Source organism: Grammomys surdaster, unplaced genomic scaffold, assembly GCF_004785775.1.
Source record: "Grammomys surdaster isolate TR1022 unplaced genomic scaffold, NIH_TR_1.0 125603, whole genome shotgun sequence".
NCBI lineage: Eukaryota > Metazoa > Chordata > Mammalia > Rodentia > Muridae > Grammomys > Grammomys surdaster.
In genome coordinates this window covers 670,319-683,034 of record NW_021620446.1, presented here as the reverse complement: position 1 = coordinate 683,034, position 12,716 = coordinate 670,319, and the positions used below count along the sequence as shown (strand labels likewise).

General features: G+C 47.3%; 1 protein-coding gene across 1 annotated transcript; it reads right to left on the bottom strand.

Annotated features, from left to right (window-relative positions):
• Positions 1 to 502: 502 nt before the first annotated feature.
• Positions 503 to 10,946, bottom strand: Taldo1 (transaldolase 1). Its single transcript, XM_028786884.1, has 8 exons — positions 10,794 to 10,946; positions 6,896 to 7,019; positions 4,779 to 4,886; positions 3,092 to 3,223; positions 1,721 to 1,896; positions 1,396 to 1,593; positions 1,117 to 1,262; positions 503 to 713 (listed from the first exon to the last, which is right to left on the bottom strand). Exons 1-8 carry the CDS (start codon positions 10,888 to 10,890, stop codon positions 681 to 683), a joined length of 1,014 nt encoding a protein of 337 aa, XP_028642717.1. The 5' UTR covers positions 10,891 to 10,946; the 3' UTR covers positions 503 to 680.
• Positions 10,947 to 12,716: the final 1,770 nt, after the last annotated feature.

Sequence of the window (12,716 nt, the reverse complement as noted above, 5' to 3'; positions counted from 1 at the left end):
CAGCTGTTGCCCCCAGGAGCAGAGCCCAACATTCAGAGTCGTTCAACTCTGCTAGTGCACCTAGAAGACCAGGCAGGGCATACAGACAGCAGGGTTGGACAGAGTCCTTGCACCAAAATTGATGACCTCTGCTGTCTCACATCCCAGCTGTGGTCCAGTGGGGTTTAGAAGATGGGTGGGTCAGATGGCTCAGTGGTTACGAGCACTGACTGCTCTTCCAAAGATTCCGAGTTCAATTCCCAGCAACCACATGGTGGCTCACAACCATCTGTAATGGGATCTGATGCCTTCTTCTGGTGTGTCTCAAGACAGCTACAGTGTACTCATAAAGAAAATAAATAAGGAAATCTTAAAAAAAAAAAAAAAAGGTGGAAGTGAGGGTGACAATTGTCTACATCATGCTGATGGCCTGGGGTTCATCTCCCAGTCGCAGCCTCAGTTGCAGCCAACACCAGGGCAAATGGTACTTAGGTGGGTAATGACAAAGACAGTGAAATGAGACTGCATAGGAAAAGCGACTGCTTTAATGAATTAGACAAAATTTCACATAAAATCAGAATGCTATGATCCATCCCTTCTTCGATCACTAAAAAATCGAAGATTCATTCGTCACAAGCCATGTGCAATTAGGACCCAGCTCAAAGGCAGTGCAGGTCTGGGCTCCAGCCTCAGGTGCTGCGCTATTTCCCATTCTCAGCGCTGAACATTCGTTCCTAGAAATGACCAGAAGCAGAGTCATGGGAGGGCCCCAGCCAAGACCCACCAAGGTCCTAATGTGGCTTCAGCAGCCATCTGCATCCATGGTTCCCAAGAAACACACATACACACATACACATTCATATCCTCCACCCCTGTCTCTGCCTCTGCCTGTCTGTGGGTATGGGTGTGGTGTGTGTCGTTGCTATTGTTAGGACAGCCACTGCCTCTTAGGTGCGTGGACTAAAGGCCTGTGCTAGCATTCCTTGCCCAGGCTACTGAATGTGACCCTCTTGCCTCACTCTCCAAAGTGATGGGACTAGAGCTGTGTGCCACCATGCTAGGCTTCTGCAGTAACTTTCAGCTCTGCCCCTGGGTGAAAGAAAAGCCCCAAAGCTGCCCACCCACTCAGGAACTCACTGTGAGCATCCGCTCCAACTTTATGGCATCAACAGCAAATTTGCGGATCCCGTCGGAGAGCTTCTCCACAGCCATTTGGTCCTCATTGTGCAGCCAACGGAAGGCCTTCTCATCCAGATGTATCTTCTCCAAGTCACTGGTCTGGGCTGGGGGATACCACAGCTCTCCATGCCTGCCTCAGCCATGGACTCATCACTGTCCCCCAGGCTTAAGCTAAGTATCTCCCAGTAGGGCTAACACTCCACCCACTCAGGGTTTTATTAGGCCCCTTGGCCTTACCCGCTTTGACAGAAAGTGTAGGCACCAGCTTGCTGTTATCCTTGAGCAGCTCCCCCAGGAGCTTCGGTGAGATGGTGAGGAAATCACAGCCTGCCAGTGCCTTGATCTCACCCGTGTTACGGAAGGAGGCGCCCATGACAATGGTCTTGTAGCCAAACTTCTTGTAGTAGTTGTAGATTTTGGTGACACTTTTCACCCCTGGAGGAGAACCAGGCATGTTCTAGGATGGCCCTAGAGCCACCCTGTCTTGGTCCCCCAGCCCTGCTCAACACAGCAGTCTCCCCTGCACCCCCTCCCCACCCCGGGATCTAAAAGGGTAGCTCACCAGGGTCCTCCTGGGGTTCATAGGATTTCTTGTCTGTGTTTGCCACGTGCCAGTCAAGGATGCGCCCCACAAAGGGAGAGATGAGCGTCACGCCTGCTTCCGCACAGGCCACAGCCTGGGCGAAGGAGAAAAGCAGTGTCATGTTGCAGTGGATGCCATGCTGCTCCTCCAGCTCCCTGTGGACAAGACGGGCAGGGTGGTTGAGTGCAGCCTCAGGCTAGGCACTGGGACCTGTGCTCCTCGACTGTGGGAGCAGGGACAAGGCTGAACACTGTTAAGAACAAGGTGGATACTCAGCAGGGTTGGGTCTGGACAAGGACTGACCAGGATTTCCTTCATCGGATCTGTATTGCATAGCAGACAAAGGCAGTAAGTGACCCTGAGGGTCCACATCTGCTCCAGCACTATAACAGGGTCCCTGCCCTCTCAGAGTTCCTATGGGCTCTGCTCCTAGGCTAGAAGCAGTGGGTCATTACCAAGGGTGACTGGGACCTAGTTCTGCCTGAAGTTACCCTGCAGCAAGCACAGTTTCTCTTCTTGGCCCAGTACTTCTGGGCCAGCCACAGTTCCCTTCCCAGGGGTGCTTCAGAGGTGCCTGCACCACGTAGCTATTTAAGTATCTAAGCACAAGTGTAGTTCATACCATGCTGGCTCAGCAGAGGAGAGAGTCTCTTCCTCTACTGACCCAGTAAGCCTACTTCTCTACATCTGTCCATAAAGAAAACTAGGCCCACACCAAAATGTATATAGGCCTGTGTCCACGCCACTAATCTCAAACAGCCTCAAAGTGGTAACAGACCCAATGCCAAACAAGAGACAGATAGATGCAAGGACATGATTCACCGAATGGAATACTGTCCTGACAGGGAGTAAGGCAAAGGCACACTAGAGCATGCTGAATGAGATGAGCCAGACACAACAGTTCACATGCCATCTGCCTCTACTTACATGACATCCAGAACAGACAAATGAAGAAAACTCAGTGGTTCTGGGTGGGGAAAGAGCCAATTTGGGAAAAGAGAAAATGAGCATCTCTGCGGTCCAGTTACCTTGGAGCAGCCATGGCTGACTACTTCTAGAGGAGGTATCACAGAGGAGGCTGCTGACTGTTTTTGCTATTTTGCATTCTTTTCTACTCAGAGCATTCTATGTGTATAATTAGTTTAAAACTTACATAAATTTAGGCCTCACTGTTCCAGGAGGAGACTGAGAAACATGGAGAGAAAGTCACCCCCCCTTTAACTGGCAAAAGGCAGTCTGAGCTAACCCTGGAGCAGAGCACAGGCTTCTCTCCAGGACCCTCAGAAACTGGTGCTTGCTTCTCAGGACAGAAACAGACTCTGAAGCTGCCTCCATCCAGGGGACACTTACTTTCCAGCCTGAATCCCCTCCCAGGTTGATGATAACTTGATGAGAATTCGGTCCTTGCTGATCCCGGCTTCTTTATAAAGCTCAATGAGGCGCCTGGCTCGGGCCACCATTGCATCTTTATCAAAGGAAAGCCTGGAAGAAGGGAGCATGTCAGTGTCCTACAGCTCAGTGGCTCACAGGGCAGACCCTTCCCACCCTCTCCTCTGGATTCAGCAACTTGAGACCTAATTTCAGAAGCAGGCGTGATAGCCAAACCTTGTAACTAGTACTCAGGAGACTGAGGCAGGAGAATCAGAAGTTCAAGATCAGCCAGTGCTACAAGTGACACTACTTGCTGCTCTTGCAGAGGACCCAGGTTTGGTTCCCAGCACCCACACAGCAGCTCACAACCTTGTGTAACTCCAGTTCCAGGGGATCTTATGCCCTCTCTGGCCTCCACAGCATCAGGCACATCTGTGGTGTAAATACATCACATAGACAAACACTTGTACACATAAAAGTAAATACCCTTTTGAAAAAGAGACTTTGGTTTTAAAAAACAAACAGAAAAATGGGTTCATGGATATGCTGAGTTGGTCAAGCACTTGCCTGTCATGTACAAAGCCCAAATCCCCAACATCACGTGAACTAAGTGTGATGGTGTACTTGTGTAATCCCAGCAGGTAAGGGCAGGAGGACCACAACATCAAGGTCATTCTCAGCTACATAGTAAGTCTGAGGTCAGCTGGGGCTACATGAGACCCTGTCTCAAATAAGAGGACTTGAGTTTAATTCCCAGCATCCATTTGGTGGCTGATAAGTGTGTATAATTTCAGTTCCAGGAGATCCAACACCCTCTCAAGTTTCCACAGGCTCTTCATGTACCTGGTGCACAGATACACATGCAGACAGAACACTCATGTACATTAAATAACAAAAACAACCACACTTATAAAGTAAAAATAAAAAATTTATAAAAAATTTTAAGAGCCAGGCAGTGGTGGCATATGTCTTTAATATCTCAGCACTTGGGAGGCAGGGCAGGTGGATTTCTGTAAGTTTGAGGCTAGCCTGGTCTACAAATCAAGTTTCAGGACAGCCAGGGTTATTAAACAGAGAAATCCAGATGCAAAAAAACAAAATAATTAAAAAAAAAAAAATGTGCCAGGCTTATTGGCACATACTTTAATCCCAGCACATGGGAGGCAAAGGCAGGCGGTTCTCTCTGAGTTCAAAGGAAGCCAGCCTGGTCTACATAGTGAATTCTAGGACAGCCAGAGCTACGTAATGAGACTGTCTTGAAAACACAAAAAATTAACAACCAAAAGAACAAATTTCTGGCCGGGCAGTGGTGGCACACGCCTTTTAATCCCAGCACTTGGGAGGCAGAGGCAGGCAGATTTCTGAGTTCAAGGCCAGCCTGGTCTACAGAGTGAGTTCCAGGATAGCCCGGACTATAAAGAGAAACCCTGTCTTGAAAAACCAAAAAAAAAAAGAAAAAAAAGAACAAATTTCTGAACCTCTTAGTACAAGTATATTTTCATAAGACACAGACTCAAGAGCAGCCATTAGTCAGAGGGCTCTAGGCCATCAGTTCTGTACAGTCTTCTGACAGAATGTGTATTACATCACGAAATGACTGTGGGGAATCTCAAGGGCAAGCTGATGCCATCAGGTACCTGCTCCCTCCCTACTCTACCCCACCTACCTTGCATCAACTTCTGTGGATACACGGCCTGGAATCTTCTTCAGTATTTCTGCTCCAAACAGCACAAAAAGTTTATCAATAGCATTTTTAATCTGCTCCTCTTGTGGCCTGAATTCAGAAGAAAAAATTGTATTAGAAACTTTGAAGGCTTTGAGGCACCTGTAAGACTAATTCTAACTCTTGCCAAATTTCTTTCTCTTCAACCTCCCTAGGATGAGTATACAAGAACACATGCTACTTTGTTTTATTTCGTTTGAGACAGGGTCTCCCTATTAAGCTCTGGCTGTCCTGGAACTCACTCTTATAGAGCAGGCTGGTCTCAAACTCACAAAACACATGCTACTAATCGCAGCACTCAAAAGGTAGAAGCAGGAAGGTTCCAGGTTTGAGGGAAAAAGGCAAGCAGGCAGGCCCAAAAGAAACCACTGTTTTATTATAGTGAACAAGCTACCCCATAAACCATGCCATAATGAACATTTCAAGTTAATTGTTCAACAGTATTATATTGTTGGGAATCGCACCATAATCTTCATAACTTTTTCTTTTTTTGGTTTTTTGAGACAGGGTTTCTCTTTGTAGTCCTGGCTATCCTAAAACTCAAGTTGTAGAAAAGGCTGGCTTCACCGGGTGGTGGCGGCGCATGCCTTTAATCCCAGCACTTGGGAGGCAGAGTTAGGCGGATTTCTGAGTTTGAGAGTTTGAGGCCAGCCTGGTCTACAGAGTGAGTTCCAGGACAGCCAGGGCTACACAGAGAAACCCTGTCTTGAAAAACCAAAAAAAAAAAAAAAAAAAAGCTGGCCTGCCTGTGCTTCCTGAGTGCTGGGTTTAAATGTGTGCACCAACAAAAATTTTTTATCTTTCAGACTAAACTTTATCCTTTGGCATTTGCATAAAATGTTTTTATGCAGTCCCAAGAAACAATACCCCCGGGGCTGGAGAGATGGCTCAGCTGTTAAGAGCACTGACTGCTCTTCCAGACAGAGGTCCTGAGTTCAAATCCCAGCAACCACATGGTGGCTCACAACCATCCGTAATGAGATTGGATGCCCTCTTCTGGTGTGTCCGAAGACAGCGACAGTGTACTCATAAATAAAATAATAAAAAAAAATTCTTAAAAAAAAAAAAAAAAAAAAAAAGAAACAATACCCCCAAGAAAGAAGTGAGATGCCAACCAACTTGATTTGACCACAGATTGTATATGTGCAATTAGCACATAAAAAAGGACTACACATTTATGATCTATATGATAACTGATAACGTGAAAGAGTTAAAACTATAGCAACAAAAAAAGATTGGAGCGGGCTGGAGAGATGGCTCAGTGGTTAAGAGCACTGACTGCTCTTCCAGAGGTCCTGAGTTCAAATCCCAGCAACCACATGGTGGCTCACAACCATCCATAATGAGATTCGATGCCCTCTTCTGGTGTGTCTGAAGATAGCTACAGTGTACTCATAAATAAAATAAATAAATCTTTAAAAAAAAAAAAAAAAAAAAAAAGATTGGAGGCCAGCACAGCGATAGGCAATGTTATCTGAGCACTTGAATAGGCATGCTTCAAAGTCGCCTGGTTCCATAGTAATGCCAGGTGTCTCATACAAACAAGAAAGAAGCTGAGGACACAGACAAGGAGGTAGAATAAGGATCAGAGATTGTGGTAATGGCTGTCCCAATGCACACTTAACTAAAATCCATTAGACTTGTTAAAAAGTAATGGCAGCTGGGCAAGGTGGTGCATCCCTTTAATCTCAGCAGTCAGCAGGCAGAGGCAGGTGGATCTCTATGAGGCCAGCCTGGTCTAATACTGTGTTTCTGGATATCCATGGTTACATAGAGACTCTGTCTCCAAAAACCAAACTGAATGAATGAATGAATGAATGAATGAATGAATGAATCAACAACAACAATATTAACAAACCCAATAAAAAACAAAAAAACTGAAGAAAGAAAGTATTGACAACCAGAAGGCAAAGCGTGGCTGCCAGAACTTAGAGCCTGTCAGAGGCTGGAACCCAGAAGTTCATGAATGTTCTACATCTCAGCTGGAGGTGGGAAGACTCAGAGCCACAAAGCCACAGTGTGAGAAGTGGGACCTCTCAGCTCTCATCAGTCATACTCACCCACCCAGCTTCTTGCCATAGGCAATGGCCTCCTCCACCAGCTCCTGGTAGGCAGGCATCTGTGCTGCAGCCAGGATCAGAGATGGGTTGGTGGTAGCATCCTGGGGCTTGTACTCGTCGATGGCTAGGTAAGAAAATTTCAAAAGCAGACAGGATGGTTAATCTTGTTGTCTGCTGGAATAGACCAAGAAGCATCTAGATCTAGTGCCTCTGGCTTGTCTGTGCTTCCAAGTGGATAGCTAAGGGACAGCCTGTCCATAGACTGGAGGTCCCATGGAATAAAAGGAGACAGCCTGCTAGCACATACATTCTCTCCGTTTCCTGTCTGCCATGAGAGAAGCTGCTCTGCTTTACTTGTGCCCTCTCTATCACAGTGGACTGAAACCTTAGAAACTCTGGGTCAAAACAAATCATCCCTCGCTTACATTCATCTCTGAGGTGTTTGTCATAGTGACCAGAACCCTGCGGCAATCCCAAGTGGATCACAGTGACAATGCTCCACAGCCGGCCCAGACACTGGCCACAGGCAGTCTTCAACATGAAGACAGGACTCAACCCGCACACTCGAGCGGGACACGGCGGCGCCAACTATGATCCTAGCTCAGACTGAGAATTAAGGTCAGCCTGGGTTACAGAGCAAGACCCTGTCACAAAAGAACAAACCACAAGCTGGGTGTGGTGGCACATGGCTTTAATCCCAGCACTCTGGAAGCAGACATAAGTCTTGTGTCTTGAACTCTGTAAATTCAAGGCCTGCTTTGTCTACAACCAGGGCTACATAGTAGGATTATGTCTTAAAACAAACAACCAAACCATTTTGGCATGTGATTTTTTATTTTTTATTTTTATTTTATTTTATTTTATTTTTGTTTTTTCGAGACAGGGTTTCTCTGTGTAGCCCTGGCTGTCCTGGAACTCACTCTGTAGACCAGGCTGGCCTCGAACTCAGAAATTCGCCTGCTTCTGCCTCCCAAGTGCTGGATTAAAGGCGTGTGCCACCACTGCCCAGCTTGTGGTTTTTTTTTTTTTTTTAATGTGCAATATTTTAAATAGTAAAATTTTAAAAACAAGCCAGAGTTTGAGGCCAGCCTGGTCTACAATGTAGGTTCCAGGCTAGCCAGGCCTACACAGTGAGACTCTATCTAACAAAACAAAACAAACAAGCATCACACCTGCTAAAGCAGGAACTCTACCACTGAACTGTGTCTCCAGGCCTTAGGTCTGCAGCTTTTATATGATAAAAGCAATGTTTTCTGCGTACCCTTAGTGGATTCACCCCTGAGCCAGCACCACTCCAGAGCACAATGTCAAAAACTAAGCACCCAGCCAGGCAGTGGTGGCACACGCCTTTAATCCAGCACTTGGGAGGCAGAAGCAGGCGAATTTCTGAGTTCGAGGCCAGCCTGGTCTACAGAGTGAGTTCCAGGACAGCCAGGGCTATACAGAGAAACCCTGTCTCGAAAAACAAAAAACAAAAACAAAAACAAACAAACAAAAAAAAAAATCATGACCTGTAAGAGCTGATTTGCAGTGAGTAGGACTGGAAATAAGAGGATGCTAGAAGAACATGCTCCACCAGTTTGTCCTACTCTCCAACAGCCAGCAGGAGGCGCTTTAATCCTACACCTCTGACAGACATGCTTTGGCTCTATAACTTCATTTGTGTGTGTGTGTGTGGGGGGGGTGAGATATTATGTCCAGCTGTATTAGATCCTTTAACATACTGGTTTTTTTTTTTCCTCAGGAATTCTGAGAAGCCAATGAGGTGTGCCTTGGCCCCAATCAGCTCAGTTATCCAAATGAACAAGCACATGAACAGCAGACACACAGATGTCCAGTTGCCAGGCCAGGAGGACATGAGCTTACCTAACTTTTGTTAAAACAGATTAGTCATTTCAAAGTGCTGTGCTCCTTTTCCAGACCTACATACCAGGCATACTAAGATCCTATGTAGCCAACAACACAGAGTGACCTCAGACTGTAGTCTCCTGCCCTGCTCCCCAGTATATCATAGGTCCACCCCACCATGCGCATAACAAGAAGAGGATAGTTCTGTGTCCTGACGGTGCTAACATAAGTCTAGGAGTTATGAAACAGCTGCAGAGATAACCAGAACAGGCCTGGTCTGCAGGCAGCGCAATGCGTGGCTCATTCTGGTGTCTTGCTTCCTGATTTGGACATCACTAGGGAAACTAGGCAAAGGGTGTATGGGCTACTTTTGCAACCTCTCAGGAGTCTGAGGTTATTTCAAAATAAGAAGTAGGGGAAAATGTGCTCTGGAGTGGTGATGGCTCAGGGGTGAATCTACTGAAGTGTTCGCAGAAAACATTCCTTTTATCATATAAAAGCTGCAGACCTAAGGCCTGGAGACACAGTTCAGTGGTAGAGTTCCTGTTTTAGCAGGTGTGATGCCTGAACTTGCTCTCTATCCTACCCCTACAGGTGAGCAGTAAGGCCCAAAGACCCTGAGGTTCAGAGGAAAATGAAGGAGTCAAAGTTTTCTGAGTTCTGAAAATTCTATTTTCAGGAGCCTATGATACCCAATGAGTGAAGAACCCTCACTACAGCTGGGCGGGGGTGGTGCATGACGTTGACCCCAACACTTAGGAGGTGGAGGCAGGCACGTCTCTGAGTTCCAGCCCAGCCTGGTCTACACACAGAAACTCTGTCTGCAAACAAACAAATGAACACCACAAGAAACCTTCACTATACAATAGACTTTGAGTCTGATACAGTGTTTATAATTGTTTAACTTGTCTTAAGCTACACTATCAACCAATGTGCTTTCTGTTGTTGTTTGAGACAGGTTCTCACTATTAGCTCAAGATTGCCTGGAACCATGTAGACCAAGCTGGCCTCAAACTCATAAAGATGTGCCTGTCTCTGCCTCCCAAAAGCAGGCATGTGCTACCATGCCTGTCTCTTGCACGCTTCACAACCTTAGCCAGTAAACTCTGCTCTACACACACGGTGGAAAAACCTCAGGGCTCCCAGATGGATTTCTGGAAGCTCTGACAAACACAGCTTGTGTCAGACAGGTTTGCTATTAGACCCACATCAAGTCTGTCCTTTATATCTAAGCAGCCCAAATATGCCTAATCACTGACTGAGAGATAAACAATACAGTTACTCATGAGGAATTAAAGCCTGTTTCTCAAGTCACCGTGAGAAAGCAGAAAAGAGCAGAAGGTGCTTTTGTACTGGTCACACGGATCATTTCCTGAAAGTCTTTCTCACGGCACATGTGAGATCACCCACACCACTCCACAAGGTTGAGAGCACAACCAGCAGCACAAGCCTTCCCACCTATGTTTTCTGAGTTCTTACCAAGCCCAGGAAAATCTGAGTACTGGAGCTGCACATGGTGGCACCGCCTGACCCAGCACTAAGGCTAAGACAGAAGGATTACCAGGAGTTCCAGGACAGCCTGGGCTACACTGTGGGACCCTGTCTCAAAAGAAAAGGAAGTCTTGCAATGATAACCATTGCATAGTGTGTGCATCTGGTCTGACTCCAGCCATGCCGTGTACTGCCCACAGACAGCAGCCAGGTGCAAGTGGAAAGCAGTGCAACAGGCTGCAAAACCAGATGGTGTCCAGCAAGGCCGTCCCAGTCCTGTAGACTGCACTGGCTACAAAGTTGAGCCGTGTCATCGTAGAGGATTGGGGTGGGGACACCCGGGGTCAGGGACTCTCAGATTACCTAGACCTACTGAAGCTTCGCGAGGGGCTCCCAGGGTCACCAATAGCCCAGAGGTTATTAATCTTTGAAGGTTCCGCACACTCACCAATCCCGGCTCCTGCGCCCGCTTGGCCCCGCCCCTGGCACCCACACCGGTGCTAGTTCCAAAATTGGGGCTCAGCAGCTTATATAGGGCGCATGCGCCTCGCCCTCTTACCGTTGAAATCACCCGTGTCAGCCACCACGGTGGTGAACTGCTTGAGCTGGTCCAAGGCGGACTCCATCCTCTGGCGCTTTACCGGAGACCCCGACATGGCGAAACGCGCACAGCTGAGGCGGTAGCCGGTGCGTGCTGACCCACAATGCCCTGCGCCTCCTGGCCAATCAGAGCAAAGTTAGATGAAGCCTGAAGACCAGCCCCGCCCATGTACTGGGAGACCTTGCCATAGACCACGCCCCGTGTCCCGGTCCGGGTTCTCTTCCTCTGTAGCGGCTGGTTGTTTTCTACCAGTCTAAACAGAGTGGAACGCAGGCGTCGTACCCCTCTAGAGCTCAGAAGCATAGCATGAACAGACAACAGGTTCTACTGAGACGCGAGCTCAGTAAGCCTCAGACCCCAACGGCCTGCGGATGGATGAGACTCTGCAGCGCTGTCGCTCCAGAGCCGAGCTAATCCTTGAGCAAGTCCTTGCCTCCAGCTGCGCGTTCACTGCAGGTGCTCCCTCCCCCGCGGTGGAACCTCGACGTGCACCCTTTCTCCAGCTCTGGGACTCCCCTGCTCCCAATTTAGGGACTGGGAGCTGCGCCCTCCCTCGCCGATCGCGTTAAGACAAGCTCGGTGCAGCCCCTACCTACAAGCAGACAGGCTAAAGCACAGTCTGAGAATCCTACAGGTTTATGGTCTCCTGGGCAGCTTCAGGCAAAGCCACCAGTTCCCGCTTCCCAGATGAAGTGGTTCTGGTGTTGCCTTAAGCTGCCTGTCCTTACCCATGATTTTGCATCTCCCCTGAAAGTCTGTCCCGAATAAGTAGCAGTCTGAGAAACTTGAGATGGGAACTTCAGTCATTAATAAGAATCATAAGAACAATTTTTTTTACGGTGTTCTCATCATTGATTTGCAGTTCTTTGAATATGCTGGCTCAAGCTATTACACATGTATGTGTATGTCAGATGTTTTCTCTCAATATTTTGTTTACCATTTGTCTTAGTTTGCTTTTTTATTACTGTGATAAGCACCAAGACCAAGAGCAACTTGTATTGTGATTGTATCTTACACTTCCAGGTAACAATCTTATTACTCAGGGAAGTCAAGGTAGGAACACAAGAAGGGGACCTGGAGAAAACTTCTTACTGGCTTGCTTCCCTTGGTTTGCCCAGCCTAGTTCCTTGTCATTTTGGTTGTGAGCTTCAGCCCTCAACTTCCAGGACCACCTGGTCAAAGGTGGCACCACCCACCGTGGTTATATGGGCCTTCCCTTATCAATCATTAATTAAGAAGCTGGGACCAGACATGGTGGTACAGACCTTTAATCCCAGCATTCTGGATACAGAGGCTGGTGGACTCAAGGCCAGCCTGGTTTACATAGGAAGTTCCAGACTTGCAAAAGGGAAAAAGCCTCACAGACTTTGCAACAGGCTAATCTTGATGAAGGAGGCATTATCTCATTTGAAGTTCTCTCTTCCTGGATAATTCTGGCTTGTGTCAAGTTGACAAAAAGAGTAACTAGCACATTTTTTTTTTGTCTTTTAAAAATAATTTTTTTTTTTAAAGGAGACTGGCCAGGCAGTGGTGGCGCATGCCTCTAATCCCATCACTTGGGAGGCAGAGGCAGGTGGATTTCTGAATTCAAGCCCAGCCTGGACTACAGAGTGAGTTCCAGAACAGCCAGGGCTACACAGAGAAACCCTGTCTCAAAAAACAAAAAAAAAAAAAAAAAAAAAAAAAAAAAAGGAGACTGCCCTTGAACTCTTGGTCTTCCTGCCCCTGCCTTCCAAGTGCTAAGATTACAGGCAGGGCCACCATACTTGGCTTCAGCTGACTCTATTCAAGTTCACTGGAAGACAGACTTTAATGTACCAGGGGCCACAGAAGCTGCCTCTAGGGCAGTGTTTCTCAACTTGTGGGCTGCAACCCCTTTGC

Coding starts and splice junctions, on each gene's coding strand:
- Taldo1 (XM_028786884.1), bottom strand. CDS start 10,890: ATGTCGGGGTCTCCGGTAAAGCGCCAGAGGATGGAGTCCGCCTTGGAC. Junction 4,887..6,895: donor TATGGCAAGAAGCTGGGTGG/GTGAGTATGACT, acceptor TTCTGAATTCAG/GCCACAAGAGGAGCAGATTA. Junction 1,263..1,395: donor TACACTTTCTGTCAAAGCGG/GTAAGGCCAAGG, acceptor GGTATCCCCCAG/CCCAGACCAGTGACTTGGAG.